At 51.8% G+C, this 27,772-nt stretch overlaps 2 protein-coding genes and 2 long non-coding RNA genes across 4 annotated transcripts; 2 read left to right on the forward strand and 2 right to left on the reverse strand.

Annotated features, from left to right (window-relative positions):
- Positions 1–343: 343 nt before the first annotated feature.
- LOC141949903 (uncharacterized) lies at positions 344–2,585 on the forward strand. Its single transcript, XR_012630878.1, has 2 exons — positions 344–422; positions 2,105–2,585. It is a non-coding gene; the product is annotated as an uncharacterized LOC141949903 (long non-coding RNA).
- Positions 2,586–3,428: 843 nt separating this feature from the next.
- Positions 3,429–5,671, forward strand: HAND1 (heart and neural crest derivatives expressed 1). Its single transcript, XM_074883536.1, has 2 exons — positions 3,429–4,428; positions 4,999–5,671. The coding sequence occupies exons 1-2, from the start codon at positions 3,925–3,927 to the stop codon at positions 5,098–5,100; spliced, it is 606 nt and encodes a 201-aa protein (XP_074739637.1). The 5' UTR covers positions 3,429–3,924; the 3' UTR covers positions 5,101–5,671.
- A 2,397-nt stretch (positions 5,672–8,068) lies between these two features.
- LOC141949707 (uncharacterized) lies at positions 8,069–8,969 on the reverse strand. Its single transcript, XR_012630839.1, has 3 exons — positions 8,794–8,969; positions 8,202–8,281; positions 8,069–8,107 (listed from the first exon to the last, which is right to left on the reverse strand). It is a non-coding gene; the product is annotated as an uncharacterized LOC141949707 (long non-coding RNA).
- Positions 8,970–15,483: 6,514 nt separating this feature from the next.
- SAP30L (SAP30 like) lies at positions 15,484–26,752 on the reverse strand. The gene is made up of 4 exons (XM_074883348.1): positions 26,249–26,752; positions 24,264–24,386; positions 22,513–22,611; positions 15,484–20,556 (listed from the first exon to the last, which is right to left on the reverse strand). The coding sequence occupies exons 1-4, from the start codon at positions 26,432–26,434 to the stop codon at positions 20,428–20,430; spliced, it is 537 nt and encodes a 178-aa protein (XP_074739449.1). The 5' UTR covers positions 26,435–26,752; the 3' UTR covers positions 15,484–20,427.
- Positions 26,753–27,772: the final 1,020 nt, after the last annotated feature.

The following is a 27,772-nucleotide window of genomic DNA, read 5'->3' on the forward strand; positions in this document are numbered from 1 at the left end:
CTGAGTGGGCTTTCGCAGCCATGGTGCTCACAGCCCAACCTTGGCCGTGACACCGGGGCTGCATTCGTTGCCAATCAAACTGACTTCTGCAGGTTCTCTCCCTCCTCACATCACTGGGAGGAAAATAATCCCCCCAGAGCAGCAACACACACACAGCCAGCCCCATGCACTGCTCCTTGAAGCAGACTCTGCTCGTGCCTCAGTTTCCCAAGGCGTTTTGCAACCGTTCCCCCCAGGCCTCCAGGAGCAGAACTGTTAGGAAGGTGCTGAGTGATTATTATTGCATTATTTCTAGCAAGTGCTATAAATACCCAGGGGCACCTTTAGACACAACCCAGCTGCCCGGGGGAGCTGGCTCAGCCCCCTCTACGCCTGCGGAGGCTGTTGGAGGCAGGGATCGAAGGCAGCGGCTGGGTGAGGAGGTACCCCGGGACACAACCTGATGGGGGGGACAGCGGGGGGGCTGCATGGGGGGGTGGGAACTTCCCAGCTTCACCCTGGAGCTGCAGCAGAGCCTGGGGTGGGGCGGGGGGGGGGCGGGGATGCAGGAGCAGGAGGGTGCCGGGATGCTGCAGGGAACCGCTAGCAGGGAAGACAAGGGGAATATTTTACGGGGCTGCAATGTAAACAGAGCTGGAGCAGAGCCCCTTTTTATGGAGTCCCTGTCCTGCCAGGGCATCTGCCAAGGCCCTGATTTACACTCCTATTTAGATAAGGGAGCTGGAGGGGGGGAGCAGAGCTGGCGTCAAAGTCACAGGACACCCCGGGCTGCCGCTCACTGGGTGCTGATAAGGAGGTGGCCGAGGGGCTGGGGCCAAAGCTGCAGCCCCCCATCCCAGGGCAGGGGATAGGTGGCTCCTGCTGGGTTTGGGGTGCTGGGGGGCTGCGGAGATCCAGGATAACGTCACCCCCCGGCATGCAGCACCGGACCCCCTCGCCATCGCCCGGCCATGAGGGCAGGGAATCTTTCTCTGGGAAGGATTTGAAGGAAAACAGGTGGAGAGAAACGAGGTTCCTCCCGCCATGCCAGCCATAAATCACCTAATCCAAACCGCTCGGTGTTTTCCCCCCCGCATGAGCGGGGAGATGTGAAATTAAAGAAACTCACCAAAAGTTTGAGAAGTGCTAAATTTGGACGCCATGACAAAGGCAGTCTGGTTTGATTTAGAAGGTGTCGGCGTGAAAAGGGCTCCGGTTTTATTATTTTATTAAAACACGAAAGATTAGAACGATTTTCCAAAGGAAAATCAACCCACTGGTCCCACTATTTGCTCAGCTGAGCACTTCCAAACTGCGCAGGGTCCAGGGACCTCCGGCGGGGGGGGGATAAAGCAAGATAACGCCCGGTCTTGGGCTGGGCTTACCTGGCTCGGTGGCCGGAGGCTGGAGGTGGCTCTGGTGCATGATTCGAAGCAACGGCTCTGAGCTGGATGTGACTGTGCAGTGCAGGGGTATGAGGATGGAAGGGTTTTTTTGGGGGGAGGGTGTTTTCCAGGGATGGGGTTGGGTGGCACAGACCCCAGCCTCATGGTTTGCTGGATCAGGGCTTTTACAGGGTTGGGGAGAGGCTCAGCAAGGAGCCTGGCTGGTTTGTAAGAGGGAGCAGGGCACACTGAAGGTGATGGTCGGGCGGTGAGGCATGAAGTGGGACCCCTGAACCTCTCCCAGGCGGGCACTGCCCCCTGCCAGCTCCGAGCCAGGCTCAGGGATCCCACCCAGCCACGGGTGTTTTGGAGGAAATCGGGGACACGATGCCCTACCCAAGGCCTGATTCTAAAACGGGAGAGTAATCACTAGCAAATGTTTGCAGGGCGCTTGTTTAAAGGGGGTGGGGAAGGGGGGGCTTTGCAGCAGCTAAGAACAAAGCGGGGGGAGCAAAGCTGGGCAGATCTGGTACAGCCGCCCCCCCCCGCCCTGGCCGCCGGGGCCCAGCAGAACCAGAGACCCGCTTGCACCCTGCCCCGGCCCCCCCGGCCTCCTGCCTTTGCAACTCGCCTTGTAACAACTAACGATGGAAAATCCGAGGCATTTAAGTGGCTCCCGAATCCGCCCGGGAACCGTGATTGAGAGAAGTCAAATAAAATTTGTCATCTTTAAAATGCAGGAGGACGTTAATGGTGTGTTAGCCCGGATGATTAATACAAGCGCCTGCAAACAACCCTCCAACGTTTCCACCCTCCGCTGCAAGATGAATCGCTGGAAAGCGCCGTTAATCGCTAACATACCTTGGGCCCAAAGCCCCTTCCTGCCCCGCCGTGCTGTGATCGCCACTGCCGTGCCCTGCCTGTCCTCACTGGGAGTAACTGGAGCAAGAGCAGGGGTTGGCCCCAGCATCACCCGGCCAGGCTGGGGGTGAAGCGCAGGGTCCGGGAGCCGTCGCCCCAGCGATCTGTCTCCCATGGGTGCAGAGGCGAGCGGGATGTGCTGCCCACTGCAGGGTCCCATGCCGGGCTTGGGTTTGGGGCTGCGGTGAAGTACAAGCTCCCAGCCCCAAGGGGACCCCCCAGCCCTTTTGTGGCCAGGCTGGAATGGGGTAACACAGGGCAGGTTCCCGCTGCCCTATTGTAAATATGTTTACGTGTGTGGATAGTATAATTTTTATATATTTATGTATGTGTGTGCAGTGTCTGTGCACGGATGTGCAGCATAAATGTGTGTGTTTATATGCCACGCGTGCAACGTGTGTGTGCCTACACAGCATGTGTGTGCAACACGTGTGTGTGCGTAATAGATATATGGTGGCGTTGTGAGTGTGTGTGTAGTGTATCTGTGCTGCTGGTGTCCGTGTGTGATATATATGGGTGCAGTTAAGTGCATGTGTGTAACGTACCTGCGGGAAGTGTGTGCGCAGCACAGCCAGGTGTGCAGCGTATGCAGCACCTCTACATTTGTGGCACGTGTAGGCAACACGTCCAGCATATCTCCGTGAGCAGCATGTGTGCGCGGTGGAACCGCACACGTGTGTGTGTGTGGTGTGTGTGTGCCCAACTCGGTGCGTGCCGTGCAGGCGGGCAGCGCATGTCGGTGTGCAGCCTGTGTTTGTGCCACGCACGTATGCGTGGGGACCCAGCCCCACCATCACCGCCACCTCCCCCCCAGGCCCTTCGCCCCCTCCTCTCCCCCCCATCACCCAGCTCTCTCCGTGGAGGCTGCTCAAGCACCCAGCACCCCGCACCGCGCTCCCCGCACTCCGCTCCTGCCCCGCGTGGGGACGGGACGCGCTGGCCCCGGGGCCGGGGGCTCCCCCCCCCCAGAGACTCCGGCTTTTGGAAAGCGGAAAGCCCCGGGGTCACCGCGGCCCCGGAGAGCCCACATGGCCCGGCCCGGCCCGGCCGTCGGGGCTCAGGGCTCCCCGCACCCGCTGCCGCCTCCCGTCCCGGCCAGCTCTCCGTGGGGGCTCGGGCACCCCCGCCCCGGCAGCGGGGGAGCGGAGGGGATGGAAGCGGGAGGGGGCGGGGGCTGCGGGGTCCCCCCTCGGGTCACTCCTCACCCCCTTCTCCCTGCGAGCAACCAGCAAGCGGGAGGCGAGAGCAAACAGCGGAGGTGTGAGCCCAAATAAACCGAGTCAACAGCGCGGCGCACGCCCCCTCCGCCCCCCCGCTCCTCCCGGGGCCCCCGAGCATCCTCCCCTGCCCATTGGCTCCGCGGCGGGGGGGGGCCCGGCTCTATATAAAGGGAGGGTTGGGAGGCTGCAGAAGGGGTTAAAAAAAAAAAAAAAAAAAACCCAAACCACAAAACACACCCAAAAAACCCCCCAACAAACCCAAAACCCCAACCGCACCAACCCACACCCCAAAGCCAGCCACCACCATCGCAGCCCCACGCCGGAGCCGCGGTCCCGCCCGGGGGGGGAGCGCGTCCCGCCCGGCCGCCGCGGCCATGGTGCGGTGCTGAGCGCGGCCCCCGGGGCCAGCGGGGCGGACCATGAACCTGGTGGGGGGCTACCAGCACCACCACCACCACCACCACCACCACATGCTGCACGACCCCTTCCTCTTCGGGCCGGCGGCGAGGTGCCACCAGGAGCGCTCCTACTTCCCCGGCTGGGTGCTCAACCCGGCCGAGGGGACCCCCGAGCTCGCCGGGCAAAGCCCGAGCTACGGCCCCGCCGAGTACGGCCCGGCCAGGCAGGGGCGGCTGGAGGCTCTCAGCGGCCGCCTGGGCCGGCGGAAAGGGGTCGGGGGACCCAAGAAAGAGCGACGGAGGACGGAGAGCATCAACAGCGCCTTCGCCGAGCTCCGCGAGTGCATCCCCAACGTGCCCGCCGACACCAAGCTCTCCAAGATCAAGACCCTGCGCCTGGCCACCAGCTACATCGCCTACCTGATGGAGGTGCTGGCCAAGGACAGCCAGCCCGGGGACACCGAGGGCTTCAAAGCCGAGCTCAAGAAGGCCGACGGCAGGGAGAACAAGAGGAAAAGGGAGACGGTAAGAGGCGGGCCGGGATCCCGCTGCCCCGCTCTCCCCGGGCCGGGAGCGGGCGGGGAAAGCCCCGGGGCTGGGGGGAAAAAAACCCAACAGAAACCTCACAGTCTTCTCGGCCCCGCTGGAGCCTTTTTTTCCCAGCTTAAAAATAAAAATATACATCCGTGGGGAGCACCTCGGCAGAGGAAAACCCGAGCCCCGCTTGCCCGGAGGGCTCCCGACGGGCCGGGCGGGCTCCCGGGCGCTTTCCCCGAGGGTTAAACCCCGGGAGCGGCCTCGGCGGAGCCTCCCGCCGGTTCGACCTTCCCGGCTCCCGGCCGCTTTCCCGGGACGAGCGGGCGCGGGTGCGTTTCGGAGCAAGGACGGCCGCCTCTCCCCCTGCTGCAGCGGGCGGGGTGGGGTCCCCCCCCCAAAAAAAACCCTCTTTATCCTCGGGCTGGTAAAAGCCGCCTGGAGCCGCGGGGCTCGGCTGCAGCCCCGGGGCGGGCGCAAGGTGCGGGCGGGCGGCCCGGGACCTCGGCTCCGCTCCTGACCGCTCCTTTCTCCCCCCCCTCCCCGTCTCCTCTCCCGCAGCTGCCCGAGGTCTACTCGCAGCCTTTGGGCCACGGCGAGAAGAAGCTGAAGGGCCGGACGGGTTGGCCCCAGCAGGTCTGGGCTCTGGAACTGAACCCCTGAGGGCTGCCCCGCCGCCCCGACGGCGCTCCCCGCTCGCCCCTCCATGTGCAATGTCGGAGAGAGCCCGGCCCGGTCCCCGGAGCCCATCCGGGAGCAGGATGCGGGTCCCCGGCCCGGCTCCCCGCCCGCCGAGACGGATGCTCCGCGGGAGACAAGCGAAGGGCGCCTGCGGGGCCGGATCCTGCCCGCCCCGTCGGCAGCGGGGACCGGCCGGGCCATTTCCCCCCTCGCCCCCTTCCCCCGTTTGCAGTAATCGTTTCTCCTTCCCGCTGTCAGCAGCGATCGGCGGCTCCTGCCCTCCCGGGGCGGGCTGAAACGGTTTGATTCGTTTGCTGTTGTAAATACGAGCCCCCGTCCCCATCCCCGTCCCCGTCCGCTGCCTGACCGACGTGTGGCTGCGGTGAAACTACCTAGAGGTGCATTTGGGAACACTCCTGTGCCGGGTTTTCTACCTCAGATCTGCATGACCACTTCCCGAGGGACCGGGCGCGCCACACCACGTATTTAAAATGGAATAATTAAAACAAACAAACAAAAAATTAAATAAAATAAAATTTAAACTTTACGCAAACAGCCTCGGGTCTGAGCCCTCTGCCTTCCCTTGCTCCGGAGATTGCGCTGCTGCGGCCGGGCCCCCTGCCCTCCTGCCCGCAGGGGCGAGGGGTGCTGCGGGATTAAGGACTCCCCTTAAGTCAGTGCCCTGCTGTGGGACCCACCCATGTGAGGGAATTCCCTCCCGTGGGGCTTGGGCAGCTCCGGGGGATCCTTTGGGATTTCTTTATGCCATGCTTGCTCACCCCAGGAGCTGGCATGGCTCTGGAAACGTGTACCCACAGCCTGCCCCAGGGCACAAACTCTGCCCCTGCCCTGCAACCCCTTCCCTCCTGACCCAGGGGACCTGCTAGAGGCACCGGACTGGTATTTGGCGTGGGGGAGGATGGCAGGATCAGGCCTTCACCGCATCTGGGTTGTATGAGCATCGTAGAGCTGTGGATCCCCGGTTTTATTGCTGCCACACAGAGAACCAGGGCTTGGCTCCCCTTCCCGGCTCAGGCAGCTCCCCTGCCCAGCTCTGGCATCGGCAGCACTTTCTCACAGGGATCCCCTCTTAGGAGCTGCCTCGGCCACATTTTGAAGGAGCAACGTCCCCTCCTCACCGTCCGAACATGACGGACACTACCAGCCTCAGACACACCAACGCTCATGCAGCCCAAAGTCATCTCTGTCACCTCTCAGGCATAAATCCTTAATAATCCTTAATAATTAAAGCTGAATCCTCATCCCTTTATGCTGTGCGTTACTGAAGGTGGTTTCCAAGCACGGGCTCAGGGCCTGATCCTGCCTTCCCAGCCTGGCCACACCGCCGTTCCCAGAAATACCAGGACAAACCCCAACACTCATCCCACTGCTCAGGGCAAAGAAAAGCAGCATGGGGAAGAGTCATACGTTATTGTAGGGTTAATCCGAGGGCTCAGCTAGGAGCATTAAATTTTCTATTTTAAACCAAGCTTCTTCTTGCAACTAAAGGTTTAGAAATAATGATGCAACATCCATAAATCGCTGACACGTCGATCAATCTGTGCATGTGCAGCCACACACACCAAAAATACTCCAGCTCAGCCGTGGTGAAGCAGCTCGGGTTTTATAACCACTTTGTGTGTGTGTACAAATACAGACGGATGGACACACAAACATTGGAGAGTACAGCCGATGTAATTAAAGCTCGCAGAATGATCAGGCTGCAGGAACCAGCCTTCCCTCGCTTCGGAGCCGCTGTGCGTTTGCCTTCCAGCCCCTGATCTGTTTTCTGATCTCTTTGAACGAGGCTGAGATGAAAATTGACTGCCTGAGCAGAGCAATGCCCGTGGTGGTATCGTTTTGTTCAGGCTATAAAAAGTTTAGCATGGTACCGAATCCGTGAGTGAAGCTAGAACAGGGCATTTCAAGAACCAAACACATTCAAGGAAAAAAAAAAAAAAAAAGAGAAAAAGAAAATGTATAGAAAATCAGCCCCAAATATCCTATTTTATGACTACGTTTCACAATCTCTTAAAGGGCTGGGTTTTTACAGAAAAGCTCCCAGTGTTAGTGATGAACACTGTAATCCAGCGCCCCATAAATGTGCCCAGCCCCAACTCTGGTTGCAAGTGCCAGCCCGCACCCCCGTACCCGCATGGCACCGGCCGGGGCTGCCCCTCGGCATCGGGTGGGAGAAAGAGCTAAACCTGGGACTTGCTCTGCTGCACAGGGCAGAGGGGTCTGCACGAGTCGGTGTCCTGGTCCCGGCACACCAGGCTCTATCTGGAACATCGTTTGCAGCCTCGGGACCCTCCCCTGCCCCACCAAAAACCTCTGGTGTTTTTTTTTCTTACGGATTTCCAGTTTTGCTCCTGGAAAGGGGGCACGCTGCGCAGCCGGGGCAATGCTCAGCCTGCATCCGCGGGATTGTTGCTTTTCTTACCACACGTTTCTGGTGGTGGTACCTGCTGGCTACAAACTTCTGGGAAAGGCATCCCCAGGGCCAGGCTCCCTCACTTCTTCATCGTTTTCCAAGTGAAAACACTCTCCGTTTCCACATCTGCAGAGTTTCTCTGCCCAGCGAGGGGATTTTCCTGTAGGATTGGCTCCGTGTTTTGGGGGTGTGTGTGTGAAAAAAAAAAAAAAGCACTAAACGTTTTCTGTTCCCCGGGGCTTCACTGCTCCCCAAAATGATGCTTTGGAGGGGGGGTATTTGCAAGCAGTGAGCTCCGTCCCCACCTCGGCACCACACAGGCGGCTCTGCCGCTCCGGGGCCAGGAAGGGGTGTTGATGCTGAGCTCAGGACTGGGTGCAGCCTAGGATGGGGTCACCCCCTTCACCCCAAAAGGGAGAGGAGCTGCAGGGGAGGTTGGAGCCCTGCACAGGCACAGCCTCTCTTCCTCAGGCAGCAAACCTGAGCGGCTGGGAGAGGTGTCCCGGCAGCCTCCGTCAGGCAGTGGCAGGGCTCCCGGTGCCGGCTGCACCAAACCTGGGAGGAAGGAGAATGGTTTGGCCACCGGCTTTGAATTTTTGGCCATCTGAGAGCCTAGCTCATCGACCAGGGGAGGTGGCCCTGCACATACCTACAGCTCGACCCTCCCGTGAACTTGATGCCGTTGGGAAGCAGCATGCTCCCGGCACGAAGGCTGGAGTCTGTAGTTGCCTGGACAGAAGTACACGCACGCAGGGATCGCCTGGCCCGGGGGCAACATCATACGTGCTCTGTCCCCTGCTGCTGGAATCCAGCCACGAGGGACGGTGGAGGGGACCCGGCCACTCTGCTGCCTGCCCTGCCCGGCCACTCGCCTCCCCTGCCTGGCCAAGGGGACAAGCACTGGGGGCAGAGGGGCTGTCAGGCACTTCCCACCCCATGTTATGGATTGCTGGGGTTTGGTGTGCAAAGAAACGGTTCCTTTTTTTCCTTCCCCCCCCCCCCCCCTCTCCTGCCAAGCCCAGACCCTGCTTGTTGTTGTTGTAGGTATTTATGGGCCTGTTTATCTGATCTCGGGGGAGCCTATTCTTATCTCAGAAGCAGCAAGGGAAGGGTTACACTGGACAGCTCGGTAGACAGTATGGAGCCAAATAAAATACCAATCTGACAGAAAAAAAAAAAGCAAAAAAAGGGAAAGAAACACCCAGCCCCAGCCACCCGCTCACCCAGGAGTGCGAGGGTACCTGGAGCAAACCTGCAAGGCCAGGGGATTGTCCAATATTTCTGCACAGCTCCACTTCCCTGCTCCCTGGGCTGGATCCTGGAAGGGACCCAGCTCCGCAGACACCCGCCACCACCCTCCCTAGGAAAAAAAGACTCGGGCAGCAGCCCCCAGATGAGCACAGTGCAGGCTGTGGGCTGGCACCCAGCTCAGCAAGTGTTGGCCCCCAAAACGGGTGCTGGTTTCAGGCAGATGGCACAACCCTGAGCGAGAAATGCCCGGGCACCCGGCAGAGGAGAGCATGTTTTAATGTCACTGAAAGAGGGGAAAAATACGAAATATTTTAAATCTCAGGTCAGTTATGGCTGTTCAGTCGTGACACTGCTGTTTGCTGTTTCCTTGGGGTGAGCACGGAAATGTCCCTGCTGGGGACGAGAGGCACAGCCGGTCCCCAGCCCCCGCAGGGACTCGCTCAAGGTCACCCCGAAGGTCACGGCCAGGGCCAGGGCAGCTGCCTCCCGTCATGGGGCCTCTCTGGCCTGGCCCCAGCCGGTGACACAGGGCTGGGGGAGGCATGCGGCAGGGGGAAACCCCCGGACACCACTTGAGGAGCAGCGGGGAGCCCCATCTCTGCTCTGGCCTCTCCGGAACCCAGGGGTGCAGCGTGGCTGGGCCAGGGTGAGTAGGGCTGGGTGGGATGGATGGGGCTGGGATCCTGCCATGCCAGGCAGGGGGGCAAGGGCAGCTCCATGTCAGGGGTCCCCCCCAGTTCTTGCCGCCCTCCCCACCCTGCACCCCACTCTAATTACCCACTCTTAAGGAAGCGCCTGATAGTTCTGGCCATTTAAGGTAGCCCCAGCCCCTCTCAGTAAGGGTAATTGGGCCATAATTTGTTTTCCGTGTCAAGATGGCGTCAAAGATAAGACAAAAATCTCCAGGTTTGGGGGCTAAAGAGACAGGAGAAATCCTGACCCAGGGCCGACCTCGGAGGAATGGCCACAAGCCCCAGTGAGTAACATGGCAGGTGAAAGATTTACTGCCAGGGGAGCTTTTTGATCCTCTCCCAACACTCGGAGCCTCTCAGCCCAGTTGCTGGCTCCCAAGTCAGACTGTCTCCTAGGACTACGGCTCAGGTGGGAACATTTTTCTGTCCAACAGAGGCCCCCTCAGCTGCAAAGTTCATGACATGCAACAGTTCTTCCTCAAATCTCTATGCTTCTGGAGTCACGTGATTCTGAGACCCATCTAAAGAGAAGATGTATTTCCAATTCTGTAGAAATGACGTCCAAGCATGGGAAGACACTGGAGCCACAAGGAAGATGAAGGCTCCAACTTTTTTTTTCTTTATTTTATTTTTTAAAACAAATCCAAACTCTCTGGGTTTTCACCCCTGTGGCTGTCCTTGCTTGAGTCTGATAGTGCCAAGCTCTGCCCGGGGTGTATTTCTCCATGCAGCTGCCTGTGCTGGGAGAAGACCAAGAGCACTTCACCTTGGGTCAACGTTCCCAAGACCATCCTTCAAACAACAGCCAAACTCACCTTCACTCCATGTCATTACCTCTCCAAAACCAACCTTTGTTGCTCCGCTCTATGAAGGCCCTTTCCCCAGTGCAGGGTGTTGGGAGAAGTGAGTATTTACCTCTCTCACAAGACTCACGTGCTTGGTGTGGGGTTAGCAAAGGTGACCACCGTGGCTTTCTGCAGAATGTCCCATCCTTGTCCTGCTCAGTGGTGGAGCAATCCCATTAGCAAGCATCTTCTCTGGCAGCAATGACATTTTGCTGCCAATTTCCCGCCGATCTTCTCCCACGACATCTCAGCACAGCCCTCAGGTGAAGCTGGATGGTGTGGGGTGGCACAGCAACTGGATTTAAGGTCCAGGATTGAAGCTGGCTGGGAGCTGGGGCTAGCTGATGAAAGATCAGTGCCATACAGTTCAGGGCAGGGGGTAAAAACAGTCGGGCACTCTGCTCAGCAGGACTCCATGCCATCTCCATAGCTGGGGGTTGCTGGACAAGCTCTGTCTCTTCTGGTTACTCCAGATCTAAAGTGCAATAGCAAACCTGCAGCTGCTGCAGCTCCAGGAACCTGCAGATCAGAGGGGCCAAGGAGCCAGACGGACCTGCTGGAGCACAAGCGGGAAGCGCCGGCTGGGAGGAGGATATTTACTGGTGAGAGGAGAGTGAGACAGGCAGTTACCCAAGAGGCTTGAGCTGAGGGACTGCAAGGCAAGAGCACGCACTTGGAGCCTCGCCGATTCCTTGCGATGGATCCCCGAGGCAGGGAAGGTCCTTGCTTACAAAGTTTCCTTTTTCCCTGCTTGTTCTTTTGCGTGAGGAATTCAGGTCCTGACCACCCTGAAAGACTTTACAGTAACCAGAGAAGTAGGGGAATTTATGGCGTCACTAGTGGCTGAAAGCTGAGGAATTGAGAGGAAAAGGGATTTTTTTTTTTTTTCTCTTAGACTTCAGCTACCTTGACAAAATTCTCATGGCCTGTAACTGACCCGCAGGAGCAGCCAGGGGGGATGTGGGGGCCAAAGCAGGCTGGTTTAATTGCCTCGGCCGGGAGCTCCTTCCCAAATGAAGGACTTTCTGAGTTTGAGCTAGTGCACAAAGCTTGCATCAATCCCAAAACTCCCTCCTCTGCTCATCTTCACTGTTCAGCTTTCACTACTTTGGCCATGTCTGATGGAGAGTAGAAGGGCAGGCTTTGCACTGAAGCTCATCAACTTGCTCAAACTTGAGCCTGGGCTGCTGTGTTCAACTGCTCACCCTACAAAACGTCCAGGATCTAAGCCAGCTGCTTAGGGCTAAACCCACGCAATTCCACACCCAAAACTTTTAGGCTCCTATTTCTAGGAACTTGGCATAAAGAGGTGGGAAGGTCCTTGTGGAGATACCTTTGTTGGCCTGATTTGGGGAGTGCATGAAGGACTTGGAGCAGAAGGGAAGAGTGGGGAAAATGGAATCAGGAAAAGGAGAGAAGGGAGGAGGACAAGGAATAGCCTGGTGAGGACAGCAGCTCCCTGGTACTGCAGTTTGTGCTAGTCTAATAAGAAAAGCCCTGTCTGTACCCAGTGCTGTCACTGCGTCAATGAAGAGCCTTCAACCTGCTTTTTATCCCCAGGAAAATAGAGACACAGAGGGCTGCAGTGAGTCGACGCCAGCACTAGTGCACCAAAGGTTCTGCTTTTTACATGAGGGTGAGGCTTTATGGCCAGTAAACCAGTGGAAATTCCAGGAAAAGAAATTAAACAACCTGGTTCTGTTGGGAAGGTGGGCGTGGAACAATGAGACATCAACCTGCAGGGTACAGGGATCCTTCCAGGGCAGACTGGGAAGAGCTGAACAGTCCTGTTTTGGGACACCGGCAGGGATCCTGGTTGCTCTCTGTGGCTGGGCAGAGCTGGGAAGGTGCCGGGCTATTTCCCGCACATCTCCGTGCAGAGGGGCTGGAGGCGGCGCCTGCCTTTCCCACCCCAGCCCAACGAAGGGCCTGCGATTTGGACGGCAAGCCACCAAACAGGAGATCAGATTGCTCAGGGCTGCCTGCCAGGCCACGGCTGCTGGCCTGCCGTCTGCTCAACAGGCGCGGGAGCTGGCGAAAACCCAGACACCAAATGGAGCTCCAAACGAGCTGGCTCCACGATCACTGGATACAACCCACTACCTTCCCTTTTCTAAAGATGGAATTGCCCACACAGGCGTCAAGAACAGGAAGAGTCACAGGCAACGCTCACACACCTCTTGGACTCAGCGCCTTCTCTGCTTTGTGACCACAACCTGGGTTAGTGAGCTTGCTAATGCGGTGCCCATCATTGTGCTCTCTGGTCCCCAGCAGTCCATACACGTGGTGGGAGAGGCAGCAGAGCCACCTCAGCTACCTGACACTTCACTCTTCCCATCTCGAAGTCTCTGCTCTTCCCCACAGGCACCATGGTGCTCCCTGCTGAGGATGCTGCAGGGATCATGGAGTACTTCCTGTAAGACGTAAAAGGAACAGATCTTGGAGAAAGTTCCAAAAACAAGTAAGTAAAAGCACATTAGGGGGCTTGGAGGTACTTTGGGAAGAAGCCAACACTGCCTGCAAGGATAAGAGATGTGAAATCGGCTTCAGCTCCTGGCAAAGTGAGATTGGGTGCTGGCAGAGCTGTGCTGTCATCCCTTACTGGATATAGGGGAAATAAAAAAAAAAAAAAGGAAAAAAGAAAAGCAAGCCCTAAGGCTCTCCCCTGCACACTCAGCCTGCTCAACCACATCTCTAAAACATAAAACCGTTAAATCCACATTCGCATTTTTCCCCGGTCCTCTGTGCTGCCCTTTTTGCTGGGGAGCAGAGAACCGATGCCTGGTTTCCATCAACGCTGCGAGGAGGCCCTAGGACGGCTCACGCAGAGAATCGGACGTGTTCAATTTCAATGTCCAACCAGGGAAAAAAAACCCCAAACAAACCGGTTTTATGATCTCCACATCCCACTACAGCATAATCCCGCTTCCGGTATCTGACAAGTCCAGCCAGCTCCTGCCGAGGAGGCATCTTTGGGACGGGAGAATGGCTCTGGTCCCCCCGGCAGCTGCCCTGGGCTCAGAGGTGCAGCTGCGGAGCACCCACCACCCGGGTTACTGAGCTAACACTGCCCTCGCACGGCAGCAGGGAGCGAAGGACATGCAGACTTCGGCCCATCAGATCAACTGCCGGGTTGTTTAGTTTCTCAGCGTGAACACGTTAAAAAGACTGAACTGATGTATCCTTGGTTTTGAGCTTGAAATCTTTCGTCGGTTTCTTGGCAGGGAGCAAATGAGATTAAGCAGCATTTATTCATTAGTCTATACAAATAACAAATTAACTGGCAGAACTTATTTGTATCACTGGAGTTTCCATTATACCCTCTCATGCTAAAGAAACTAAAGACAACAGGTTGCTGCTTACAGCTGTCCTCCTCCAGCCCTTCCACCTGTCCTCCCTGGGCAGGACACGCTCTCACTGTGCTGGCAGAAGAGCCCACACTCACCAATTTGGGAATGTAAATAACACTGTTTTTCCCCTTCCACTGGGGTACGCTGCCCTTGTCCTCACCTAAGGACTTTTCCCCGAAACCTCCTAAAAAAGCTTGACAACACACGGGTGATGCCCTGTGAAGCAATTCACCCCTGCTCCTTCTTTCGTGGCGCCCACCTGTGTCAGTCAGCACTGAGAGCTCCCCGAGACAAGCTCTCCGTGCTATGCTCTTGCAGCACGGCAGCACGTTGCCTCACACGAGAAGGTCCCGGTTCATCGCAAAGGCCTCCAGACATGTCCACAAATGCAGGGACTGAGGACGTCAGGATCTGCTTCTGATGTGCTGGCTCAGTCGCTCCCAGCTCTCCAATACATCAAGGTCAGGCTTCAGTTGAGAGGATATTAGAGTCAGACGTAACTACTGATCACTGATTGTTTCTCACAGCAGAGTAAAGTCCCCGCTTCCTTGCTACTGAAAGCTCATACCCTGGGATGTAGGACAGGGGGACCAGGTGTCTCCTGCATGCATCACTGCCGGCAGAACCGGGCACGTTCTGCACGGCTGGAGGTCACCGTAACAGCAGCAACACAAGCTGCCACCCTCCTCCCAGAGGGCATTTTACCCCTTGCCATGAATTGAACAGTGAGGAGGAGACAGGTCAGTTGGTTGTAGGACAGCACCAAGGAATGAGGATACAGGAGATGATGAGGGATTGTTTTGGGGAGAATTATCTGTACAAATCTTTACTGCACATGAAGAGTGTAATTTAATTTGACAGCAATAAATTCAGGTCATGTATTCTGAGTGTAAATCCCTCAACATCCTATCATCCTCCTCTGTGAGAGCCCAAATGTCTAAAAAGCTACACTGCAACCTCTTCCCTGGCTAAAAATCAAGGCTGAAGCATGCCTCAGACAGTGCCAGCAGAGCCTTACGAGGTGCCATGACAGGGTTCAGGAGAACAAGTATTCGAGCCACAGTTTCTCGCATCACTCGCTTCCTCACTACAGCAAAAAAATTGAGTCTGATGGTCAGGAGGAAGAGCAATATGGGAAAAACAAATCAAACAAAGCACTACATGGAAAAGGATCTTGCAGCTTAACTGATTGAACGTTGGGATGCTACATGTCAGCATTGCTCTGGAGTAACACCCACCTTGTCAGCTGGGCATGCAGCTTCAACTCTGGACAACAGGAGCTAGAAGTCACACACGAAACGTAGCCAAGGGTGTACTTGAGAAGGAAGCAGAAGCTGAGGGTTGAACTAGACATAAAGATTCATTAGGAAACATGAATCGAATGAGACACTGCACTTGATTGACTGTTCATGATATGGGGGGGGAAATCCCCATCCAAGAAAAGCCCAACGCTCCCCAAAATGCAAGGTCACGTGGCTCTCCAACAACCTCCATCTTGCAAGTTGTCTTTTCGTTGCATTCAAAAGACTCTGTGATCTGCATCTGTGCAACCCACACAGGTTTGTCACAAAATATCCCATCACCTGAGTTTTCTACTTCAGGCTTGACATATCCTAGTCGGCAGCGCCGTTCTCCCCTCCATGTCTGCAGTATTTTCAGCCCTGGGGAGGTGGGTGGGAAATGACAGTGAATCAGAGAAGCCTGGCACAAAACATCCATGGAAAGCAGAACTCTATTGGCTCTGGAGCCAGAAGTGCTAAGGGCAGAAAGGCAAACAGAAAGGAATGTAGGCCTTGTTGCTAGATAGATCATTTATTAAAGTGAAATTCAGCATTTTATCTTTGTCAGACAGTACAGAGTTAAAGTTTCATACACAGTGGAAGCAGGACATTTCCTACACCTCAGAGAAATGAGTTCTACAGTTTTTGCTATAAGTTACTAAGTTGCTTTAACAATACACAGCTATATTACACAGTTAAAAATACAAGGTGTCCAAAACATTTGGCATAAGATCAGCACAACACATGGAGGCCAGAAACAGAAGAGGGAACACAGTTTTTCTCTCCCAGTAAGCCTGCTAAAAGACTCCAAGCCATTCTGCAAGTTACCTGCCATTCACCTCCCCTGCACTCTAGCTGCGGAACAGAGCCGCAGCTAGGACAGGAGTAAAACCAGCCCAGTCAGGGCTCAGCTAAGGAAGAGGCTCCTGGAGCCTGCTGATGTACAGGATAGCCTGCAGAGTTGCTTGCAAGGGAAGTTCAGGTTTAAGGCAGGAGCCCCCCCCGCCCCTCTCCCCACACTTTCTTCAACCATTTAATTCATTCCAAACAGATGTGTTCACAGGCAAGTCAAAAACGCGAGACCAGGGATAGCTGTGAAAAGTGCAAGGAGTATCTTACGTCGTAACAGTTCATCTGCACTTTGAAAGTGGAAAATGAAAATTCCCTAACTTGATAGGCTAGAGACGGCTAAAGTAAGAAGAGGAGTGAGGCATCAGTAACATTCCTTCACCTCTGGGACTCTTCAGTCAATACTGTGGGCAGTACAAGGACTGCCTTTGTACGGGAGGCTACCTTGTACTACCCACTCTTTTTAACTGTAGAGGCAAAGTGACTCTAGTGCTCTAGGGAAGTGTAACGATCTGCAAACTTAAATAAACAGTCCCCCAGCAGACCATTTCTCTCCCCTCCAACTGCAGTTACTGCTGAAGATCTCCCATTGGTATTTACATTTGGCTCAACCAAGAGATGTAAAGTGCACAGCTCCCCCCTTCTCCCCCTCTCATAAAACATCCATTACAAGAGCTAACACAGAACAAATCTTCCTCCACATTGCTAACTGTGGAAGGGCTTTGTTCCTTCTCTCCATGGGCCATGTCATGTTTCATCTTCTCTTCCCATCATGACCCGCTTGAAAACTGACTCTTACTGTGGATTATTTCAGCTCTGGTTTTCAAAGCCTCTCTGAATCCAGCTTGCACTTAAGACTAACTTTAAATGCCAGACTTGATATATTTTGGTCAAGTCTTGCACACCAGGGTATCTAGTGGTTTACAGCCACATTTCTAAGGAAAATGGGGACATCAGAGTACTGGGACAAGTGGTACAAACCTGCCTGCTCTGCTTTTCTCAGGCTGAGCATCTAAAGTGCCTGGCAAAAGCAACACTAGCTTTTAATGCAACTGTTTACTTCACGTTGATATACAATATTCTTTGAAATGCTGAAGAAATATTAAAAAACTGCATTCTAACACAGCCTCCTTGGATGTATTTGCACTTTTCAGCCATCAGATTGCCACTGACTGAAGTCTTCGCATGCTTCCAACTCCCTTGAGTTGAGCTCAAGCCGATAACTACCAGCAATGATTTCTTCTTCTTCCCTTAGAGTGAGCAGAGGGTTGGCATACAGGATGAAATTAACCCCAAAAGAGATGTTTCCGTATTACTTGGATTTCATACTAATGGCTTTGGATCTATTCAGAAGTCTAATGAAGTTAATGCAACTCTTCAATGAGAATTGAATTAGGCTATGTAACTGAATTAGGCTATATAATGGCTGGAGGGCTTCAAAGACGATTCCTCTACCCCGGGTGAATGTCACCTATGCAGGCTTGTAAGAAATAAGCTTCCACTATTATAAATGGAAGATGACATCTGGTCATCCTCCATGCCCCCAAGGCTTGTGCTCCATGGTTCAAAGCTAGACAGAATTTAAGGCCCATCTGTGAAAAGCAAAATGTAAAAGGAAAAAAAAAAAAAATCTTATCATACCAGCCAAAGCGATTTGGGTCTTCCACCTTTCCAACAAATCCCATCTAAAAGTGCTGAGAAAACGTCCCACCTCATGGCTTCACAAGTGTGAGGTTCAAACACATTTACTTTGAAGTTTAAAACAAAAAGTTGGAAAGTCTCTTTTAATTGGCATGCAGCATAAGGAATCAAATACACAGAATGGTATTATACAGAACGACAATTGCATTGTTGCGTTTTCTGGTTATTAGACACTAAATGCTTTTCAAGAATCACAGGCACCCTGAACATGGATATTGCTACTGAATTGACGTGTGATTTCAGTTTATAGCATGGGAGCCATAAAGTGGCTAACCCTTCCAACAAGACATCGGCTTTCTTTCGCTTGAGGCGTTTTGCTCTAGCTAAGTTGAGAACAAGGTAATAAGGCATTTGCAAGGGTTTACAAGGCCATGGGGTTCGACAGCCAAAGATTCTTCTGTTTCTTTGGTGTCTTGCCTCCAAGCTTTTCACCTTATAAACAACTGCTAATGGCTGGTAAACATCTCTTCATCATCACACTTCACTAAGAATTTTTTCAAAAAAGTATAATTGCTTTAAGAGTGACACCAACAAGGATCACATTTCACATCAATTGACTATTTTCAGGAAAAAAAAAAAAAAAAAGTTTCCTGGATACCACCTCTGCACAAAAGCATTCCAGTGAATACACCTGAACAGATGGAACCTGCCACCATATTTCCTTGAAAAGAATCATTTTGCTGCTGGCTGCTAAAACACCCCAACAGATTTATTTACTCTTAGAAATAAAACAAAACAAAATACAACAACAAAAAAGTAAATCCCAAACAAACTACATTTTTACAGTTTTGGTCTAGAAGTTACAATGAGGCATAATGCTCTCAACTCAGAAATTCATTTTCCCTTGGTAATATCCTCTGATTACGTGAGCACTTTGAAGATTAACATGCAGTCAGAGAACATACCCTTTTAGATATCTGTCCTGAATGAGAGAAGCCAGATCGTGTTGACTGATGTGGGAATTATTCCACCCTTTCAATAAAGAAAGGACCAGCATAATTAGGAAATTTTTAAACATTCATGAAATACCGACGCAAGACATTCTCTCCTCATTCCTTGAACCTCTCTCTTGTCTGATGTTCTTAAAATCCATACTGAATTGAACAAGGAAATGCTGAAACAATCACACTCCCCAAAACGTCACAAATGGGACGTGTACCATAACAGAGTATTTCTGCCTATGACACAGGACTTAGACATGTTTAAGTTTGTTGAACGTGTTTTTGCAGTATTAGCAAACACTTCAGAGCTGATGTGAACAGCTTGCTTTAATTTGTGACTTGATTTTTAAAGAGACCCTGGGAGAGCTTCAAAAAGAGCTTCACTATGTGAATCCTTCATGCCTTACGAAACATGATGCAGTACTAAGCTGGGATCATGACCTGTGTATTTAGCTCTTCAACAAAGCTTCATCCAGTTCTGGAATATTAAAACCTGCCACTGACGAAATGCTAGCCAAAGTTTTCTACTGTTCAGTTCATTGCTTAAGGCTTGTTGAGAATATACTCTCTACATGGAGTCTTGGCATCTTGTAACAGAATGGAGACATTGGTTAGGACAGCAGAGAAACAGAGCGGTGCTTTAAATCACGAGATCCCCTTGAATAGAATTTGAGGTCACTGGAGAACAGTCAGTCACGACCAACACTTCTATAAGCTTCTTTTGCCAAAATAACCACTGTGTTATTTGTAAGGACACCTTGGCTTTAAATAACAAAACGAGAGCAATCTCCTCCTACAGTGCTCCGTTAAAGAGCACCAGCATACCACCCTCCACTCACACAGCTCTTATGAAAGCACACGGGATGCTCACAAAAGGCAAGCGCTTCGATATTTTTTGCCCGTTGCAAAGACAGATGAAATGCATCATGCTCCAGTCAGTTCACTACCCCAGTTACGGTGCTACACCCATTAGCATAGGTCTGCTTTACACTAAACAGAGACAGCCGAGCCCACTGACCCACACAGCAGTTTTGTGACACCCGCCAAAGACTAGCTTCAGTATAAAACTCGCATCAAATGTGATCTGACACAAAGATTAAGAGACAGATGTCTTAAGCCATTGTTTCACCTACTGAGCCTTGAATACAAGGGAAATAAGCATAAGTGAATTAAACAAGCATTTCTACCAACATGATCAAACCCAGCAAATAAGCTGGATTTGCCTTGCTACCACATTCTGAGGAAGTGCAGAAGTTTTTAAATGCTTACAGACAATTAATTAGTTCTTAAATAAAAGACATTAGAAAAAGAGATTGCAGAGAGTTGTTTGGCATCCATATCAGAAGGGAGTGGGAGGAAAAATGATAAAAAGAAAAAAAATCAATTTCAGACTAGTCAAGTAGTGTTCACTGAAGTAGATTTGGTGAGCTGGAGCATTTGTAGAAGTTTGGGACTTGAAGCACTGACTCAAGGCAAGACAGAGCATGTGTAGGTGGGGAGCAAGCTTCAGACAAACTTCTGACCCATGCACCTCGATAATGAATTTTATCTCTGCTGCTATTCCAGTCCTGCGCCAAGACAAACTGCATGGTGGTCTGTGATGCAGTCTGAATTCAGTGAAAAAATTCCATCTGTGATCTGAACTGCACCGAGATGCAGATTTCCAGAAATGGTTTAAAACACCAAGTTGACAAACTCCACAGTCCTACAGGTTTACTTGGTTTCCCCATTATCCTCATTTCTTTATTCCAATGTGACTTTGAAATGAGGGGAAGAAGTCTTCAGAAACATGCTGGGCACATGTTTTCAAATACTCCCGGTAAGAGTGTCTATATTTTTTTCTGTCATCCAGACTTACTGCATTTAAAAAAAAATTTACAATATACTTCAATTGTTTTTATATACCTAAAATGCACAATACCATCTGTTCCTTCAAGGTCTCTCTTATTCCAAGTCTTGTTAATCTTCATTCTAGTTGCTTGCTACCTTCTGATTTCTGGTCCAGCCTGCTCTTGTTGTTCTTCACCATATAGATGAAATACGCAAGTGTCTCTTTCTCATTCACAGGAATATTCCTGAAGTGACGACTGACAGTCTAGAAGGACAACATGTAAAGAGACAGAAATTCTGAAATTAAAAAGTACAAATAATCAGAACATGGTTTCTCTTACTTTCCAAAAATGACTTTATGGCCAGTGAGTGTAATATACTTTAAGTCAAACATGCACCAATTCAAACTGTCAGTCCTCGTTTACCTCTCTCTCTCTTTACAGCTGGAATGTGCATATGAACATAGCATAGTCTTGCTATGTCAGCGGTATTTGTAGCCAACCTACAAGCGGAATTTGGAAGCCAGAATGTCCTCCTGCCAAAGCAGCACGGTCTTCTATGTGACATTTCATGCTGAGATCACTTGGAGAGCAAGTTTTCCCTGCATCTCAGTATTTTAAAGGAGAGTGTCAGAAATATTGAAACACTTTGCTGTGTGAACCAGATGCAGCAAAGTTTTAGAGTCCAAAGGAAAACACACTGGGTAAGTTTTCACTGAAAGGAACACCAGGAGATTTGCAATGGGAGGGTTAGGATTTGCTTAAGGCTACTCCTCTCTGACACTAGCATAAGTCCTGAACCATTAGCTGCTTTTTCCTCAGAAAATGAACGCAGAAAACATGTTGGAGCTGGATGAGATCTGCTTCTCATATGGAAGAAGCTCTTTTTTGGTACCCAACACAGCTCCAGAACTGGATTTTGATGCAGGCTGAGCATAAGTCACTCCAAGAAGATTTATGGAAGTTTGAGTTTTCCTTACGGTGGGGCAGCAGCAGGAGTCTAAGAGCCTCAGGCAGCAGTGATTCAAGCATGGGAGCTGGACGAGGATCCAGCGTAGGGTCAAAGCTGCTCAGACTTCACAGGAAATCTGGGAAGTGTGTGACAACTTTAAGTTAGGCTCCCTTTATTTTCCGCTTGCATAGTAGTTTTATTTTTTTTTCCTCCTGGGCACATTCATGGTAAATTGTCTAAGTAAGTAGTCCTTCATGGCAGGAGGTAGCTGAGAGACTATGAACTGGTTAGTTAGAACATGAGAAATCGGAACTGCTAATGAGGACGTACACCCACCCTGCTTCGTTCAACTTACTCCTACATGCACTACACTACACATTCTCTATATTCTGTATCTTCATTCTCCAGTTGACTTTGAAAGAGAGCAAGACAGTGTCTTGCTGTCTTTTTTGGTCTGCCAGTTTTTGTTCTTTAAAGCAAAAGCAAAACAGACAGTTTTGGGCAGACAGCTGTGAAAGCCTCCACTTACAAAATCAACTTCGTTACCATTCAGTAACTGCTACAGTTCTTTCAAGTTTAGAGAAGACTTTTCCCTCAGAATGCCTTCAGATCAAGTCAGGAAAGCGAGCAGAGCAGATGCACACCAAGCACAACTAGCCCAAATAACAGAGAGATACAGAGAGTTCTTTCTTGACAAGTACCCCATATGGTAAGAAGCAGCAGCAGAGGCCCCTAAGGAAAGAGTCTTTTAATGACTTAATACAGAATCATAAGACACCAGGACAAGGGAGGGAAATAAGGAATCTGAAGTCATTGATTCTGCCATTAATAATAAGCAATTCCAACCACTTCAAGTGCCTGTGAGGAGAGAAAAACTAACAGGGGCACTGAAGGTGACTAGTAGTGTGTAAGCCTGAGCTTCAGTCAATGAGCCATCTTCAGCTAACACCCAGGCCACTGGAAACTATGTTCTGTTTCTGCTCCCTAAAGGAACAGATTGTGACTATGAACAAGGAGGGAAAGGAAGCAGAGAAAAGCAAATTACTAAAACATGCTTTCAAGAGTCAGCTTCCATGTTATCCATGATGTCTCAGGTGAAAGAAAGCATGCAGCTTTCTGTTGGCATCATCCCCCAAAACCTTGCACAGAGCACACAGTACATAGTACCGAGAGAGTTACTGCAGGAAATAGTGTCCACAAAATGTGCACTTGAGCAGAGGAGATAAAGTTTTTTAGAAACAGAGAGACTACTACCTCTGTCGTCACTTACTTCTGCTAGCTGGGCCTTGTTGAGTCCAGGCCTAGTCTGCAACTTATAATGTCTCTTGTAACGTCGCAGGGTGTTCACTTGGAGCTGGAACAAGTCAACCTGGAAGTGATGCAGAGAAGGGATGAGCACAACCTTTGGCTTCTATTAGGGAAAAATGTAGAGTTATCTAAAAATAACTATTTCTTCCTCAACAGGACGCCTCTTTGCCTGCGTTCAGAACCATGTCACCTTGCCTTACTGACAATTCTAAGTATATTTTGTATTTGTTAATGCTAAAGGACCAAAATAGCCTCAGGGAAATGTAAAATTTTGTTCTGGTTCACATGCTGTCAACAGAATTGCTGGCCAATTTCTGCTCTCAATTACACCTCTGCAACCTTCAAGCAAAGGGGAACCTTTTGTTCCCACAAGGTTTAAAAAGCTCACACATGAACTATCAATTTAGCAGGCACTGAACAAATGGCTTGTGACATAAAACACAGTACAGAGACAGAGAAGAAATGAAATTCAAATACTTCAATGGGAAGTGCACAGTTTAAAAGCAAGGAGGGGGGGGTTACAGGAAGGAAGATGAAGATCATGTGGGAAACGCCATGCTTCAAAGACAAAAGGAATCTGATGAAAACCAAGAAGAAAATGACATTAAAACTGACACACTGCAGAGTTCCCTATTCAGTTAGGTGACGTGCAACCCCCAGTTTTTAACCACCAAATACCCTGCACACTCTACAGCTCTAACATGCAGCTGGGTGTTCACCAATCATCCTGGCAACGAACGTAAAGGCTGTATAGGAAAGTTTTGATGGAGAACTTTGTAGAAAGCAAACACAAACAGCTACAACAAAAGGACAGGTATCCTTAAAAAAACAAACCAAAAACTTGCTACTGTTTCAACACCTCCCCACAGGAGGTGTGTGGACACAGCTTTGCAGTCAAGACACAGCTTTGCTAGCAAAACGATTCCCGGTGGCTTTTTTTTTCCGAAATGAAATGCTTTTTGCCAACACGGGTGGCATTTCCAGCAGAGGGCTCTGCTGACACGGCCAGAACTTGGCTCCTCCACGAACATCACCTCTGCACAACTTTTTGCAGTGTCAGTAGTAACAGAAACATCACCAAAACAAATACAGCACACAATGGCACAGAGAGGAGATTATTCTAGAGTTCTGAAACAGAAAAAAAGCCACAGGCGTATTTCCCGAGAATAAAAAGACGTTACAAATGATTTTAAGGTAGTTTTAAATAGTGCCAAAAATGCTATATATGGCAAAGGTCTGGAGAAGCTTAATATCCCTGGATATCACATACCCAAACATAGAGACACTGACCTATTGGATTCTCTAGTGTATTTGCAAAACAATGCATGCTAGGTAATGAAGAACCATATCGGGGCCTCAGTCACCACTGAAAATAACTTATTTTTACCTTTAAAAAAGAATTAGTATTACATACTGTTTTAACAGCTCTCTGTTTGGAAGCAGTACGTGCATGAAACTGCGCAGTTACCTTATCATACCTCTTTTTATAGGAAACTTTACACAGGCAAAGAACTCATACAGGGATGAAGAAGAAAATTAGGACATTACATATAAGAAAAAAGCCTTCCTGAAAGATGAGAGTAACTCCACAACAGTTTCAGTGGAGGTGCAATTTAAAATTTAAATATTTCGCAATACATGAAAACATCCAAGTCAAAATTCAGCATGCTCAAAACTGGTAAAGCATCCTACATCCACTTGGCACCAACTAACCTCCGGGACATCCGTTTCATGCTCAGGAGAGTCACCTCCATCGTCGCTTGTCTTCCTCTTTCTTTTGTTTCGGACACTTTGAATGAAGTTCTTGTGAAAATCACAAATATACAGATGTCTCACCTAAGAATCAGAAGTGGTGAAAAAGCAATCAAAACAGGTACTGTAGAAACAGCATTCAACAGCAGCCACTTAAGCACCAGTATTAGAGTGCATCCCTCATGACTGGCATGACTGACTGCCTCAAGACACTAAGGAATTTCTAATCTTAAACCCCAGACCTGATAGCGTACTCTTTAGTTAGAGATAATTTACATTACAAAGACTACAGGCAAGGAAAATGAAGGACTCAAGAGCTCCTGAACCTCTGCAGATAATATATTTCTTTTTTATGGTTGCAATCATACGTCAGAAAAAAATAAGTAATTGTTTGGAGGAAGTGCATTTGCTTCAGAAATTACTACCAGGTAACTAACAAGAAAAATATTATCTTGTTCTACTCTTGTGAGCTTTCTAGTTTGAATAGAAGATTATTAATGCAAGTGTTTCAAAATCTAGACCAAATAAAAGTTGAGTAATTAGCTCAATTAAAACAAGCAAACCAAAAGCAAAAATGTCTCTTTCCTATAGCTCATCCTGTCATGGAACTCCCTTTTTAACAAATATCTCGCTAGAGTTAGCATATATACAGCAAAGGATCACAAATGATCAAAATTATTTGGTACCCGTAAGGCAAAAATGTCTTCAGATGGTACAGGCACCTGACATTCGAAATCACTTTATGCAGCCTGCTTCATACTTCCCCTTCATTTTGAGTTTGTTAGTCTGATTTCCTCTTTTTATTTCTAAAGCCTTACATCTGTCAATAAACATTCATTTCTAAACTGAAAGAAGCAACTATGCCACTAGACTAATCTGCTGAGGACTACAACGAGGAAAAATACTTGTTTTTCTCAGAATAAGATTATATTTCAAACTGAGTCGCTCTCTTCCCATGACATGATGTATTTCGGCTGTGCAAAAGGGACCTAACCAACCGGGGAAGCTGCCAAACAGACTGACTCAAAACTTCACCTTGTTTTTAATGGTTTTAATCTTTAAGGATCAGGTAAGAAAAAGCACGCTGAGCAGAATTCCGTTAACTGAATCACTTCTGAGAAATTCCTTCTGTAATCTTGATGGGCTGCTCTGCTCTACCTATTTCTCTACTCGGCAAACGACCTGTTTCTATCTTGAGCTGACAGCTGTCACTTAACGTCATTAAGCGGTCAGCAGCAAATTGGGCTGTTCAGTGCCGACCAGCGAACAAGTGTCCGAGTGCCCTGTTTAAGAGGCAGCACACCTCGCCTTTCGACTTAGATGCAATAGTTCATTTTTAATAATCTGCTTCACTAGAAGACAAATTCTTAACAATTACAAAAGTAACGCCAGTGGCACCGAACTGAAATAGTAACCCATATCGCTGGTTTTGCCCCGCAGCATCAGCGGTTTTCAATACGAAACTGAAATTAAAACAGCACTACTGCCCCCGAAGCTCGCTCCTTTGCTCCCCCTGAACGTCATCTGCTCCCCACCGCGTGAGAGCTGTCCTCCCAAACACGGTTTTTAGTGCTGCTTCATTAAGCCTCACAAGATAATCAGTGCCATGAGGAAAAGCCGTATCTTTACCCGGGCACGTTACCCAAACGTAGTAGCGCTGAAGACGGGAAAATGCGGTCCAGGGGAACCAGGTTCGCGCCGCAAACCCTCGCCCCTCGCACCCCCTCTCCCCACAGCTCGTGGGGGTGAAGCGAACCCCCCGGGCTATGGGAAAGCTCAACTTGCCGGGCGGAAAAGCAACTTTCCGCCGGCCGAGGCGCACGGAGCGCGGCCTCCCCGGGAGGGACCGCAGTGCGGTGGCGGGCTGGGGACGGCGAGGCGCGCCCGGCCGGCCCCTCCGGGGGGCTCGGCGGCGGCGGCCAGGATCGGCGGAGGCCGCAACTCACACTTTTGTCGATGTCCAGCTTTAGCTTCTTCTGCGAGATGCTCTTCTGGATCCTCTTGCTGAAGGACGCGTTGCCGGCGGGGCGCACGCAGCGGTCCCCGTCGTCGATGAGGCAGCAGCTCTGGCCGTAAAAGGGGGCGGCGGGAGGCCCATCCCGGCTGTCCTCCTCGGTGCTGAAACCATTCATCGCCCACCTGCCCGCCCCTCACCCCGCCCGGGGAGCCGAGAACCGGGGAAACAGCCGTCGCCGGGACGCCCCGCGCACTCGGGGAGGGGGGGGGGGGGGACCCCGCCACCTGGCGCCCCCGCGGGGGCCCCCCACTCTTGCAGGGGCCCCCTCAAGGGGGGACCCCCCTGAGCGCCGGCGGAAGGGGCCGCGCCACCGGGTGGGCCGCTCGCCGCCGCCCCTCAGCGGTGGCCGCGGAGGCCAGGCCGGGCCGGGCCCCCCAAGCGCCGCCGCCCGCGGGGGAGCCGGGACCCCGCACGCACCACTCACACACACACACTCACACACACACAAAACCGCCTCCCCGGCAGCGGAAGTCCCGCCCCTCCACCCGCAGACAGGGCGCTGGTTGGGCCGGACGGCTTGCGGGGCGGGGCGCGCCGCCGCCGCTCTGCTCGCCTATTGGAGAGAGTAGCTGCCTGTCTGCCCCCACCGCCCGGCCCCGGCCCGCCTCCGCGTTCGCACGGCAGCCGGAAGGTCGCCGGGAGAGAGGCGCGCGAGCGCGGGGAGGGGGCCGCGCGCCGTTGCCAGGACACCGCAGTGCCCCCCCCCCCCCCCCCCCCCCCCCCCCGGCGGGCCCGTCCCCCCTCAGCCGCCCCCGTCCCCTCCCCGCCGCCCGCCCGCTCTCGCCCCGTCAGGAGCCTGAGGAAACTCGGCGCCTGCCTTGGCCCCGGGCGCTGCCGAAGCGAGGACCCGGCCTCGTCCCTCAGGGAGCGTCCCCGGCCCCGCCGGGCCTTGGCGCTTCCTCTGCTCCACAGAGACCCGCAGAGCCAAACGCGAGCCTCTGGCCGCGGCGCCCGCCCGCCTCAGCCTCGGGACCGCGGGCTCCTGCACCGGGTTTCTCCAACCGACCGAAGCCGAACCAGCACCGCTCTAGTAACAGCGCGAAGGCACGCAAAGGGCCGGGCCGAGCCTGCGGCTCTTGCCCGTGGACAAAACTCGTCGACATACTCCGCATCTGCCTCTTCTTGGCTGCCTCAGCACCTGAGGCTCCTGCCGTCGTGTAGGTAGGAGTCCCTGGCTGAAATACTATTAAAGATTTTTTTTTTTCCCCCTAATTACAGGGCAGGGATAGTGAAAAGTGTTTCCCAAAGCAAGCTGACTTGAAGATTTGCATTTCTTTCATCTTCGGGGGGGGGGGGGGGGGGGGGGGAAGGGTGAGAAGGCAGGGGTGAGGAGAAGTAGAGGGGGAAAAAAGAAAGAAATTCTTACTGATCTGTGAAGAAAAGATATTACTTCTGGAAATGCTATGACCTCTGTAATACCAGGCAGCATATGCTATTATCCAAGGTGCACGAG

Source organism: Strix uralensis, chromosome 14 (genome assembly GCF_047716275.1).
Source record: "Strix uralensis isolate ZFMK-TIS-50842 chromosome 14, bStrUra1, whole genome shotgun sequence".
In the NCBI taxonomy this organism is placed as follows: Eukaryota; Metazoa; Chordata; class Aves; order Strigiformes; family Strigidae; genus Strix; species Strix uralensis.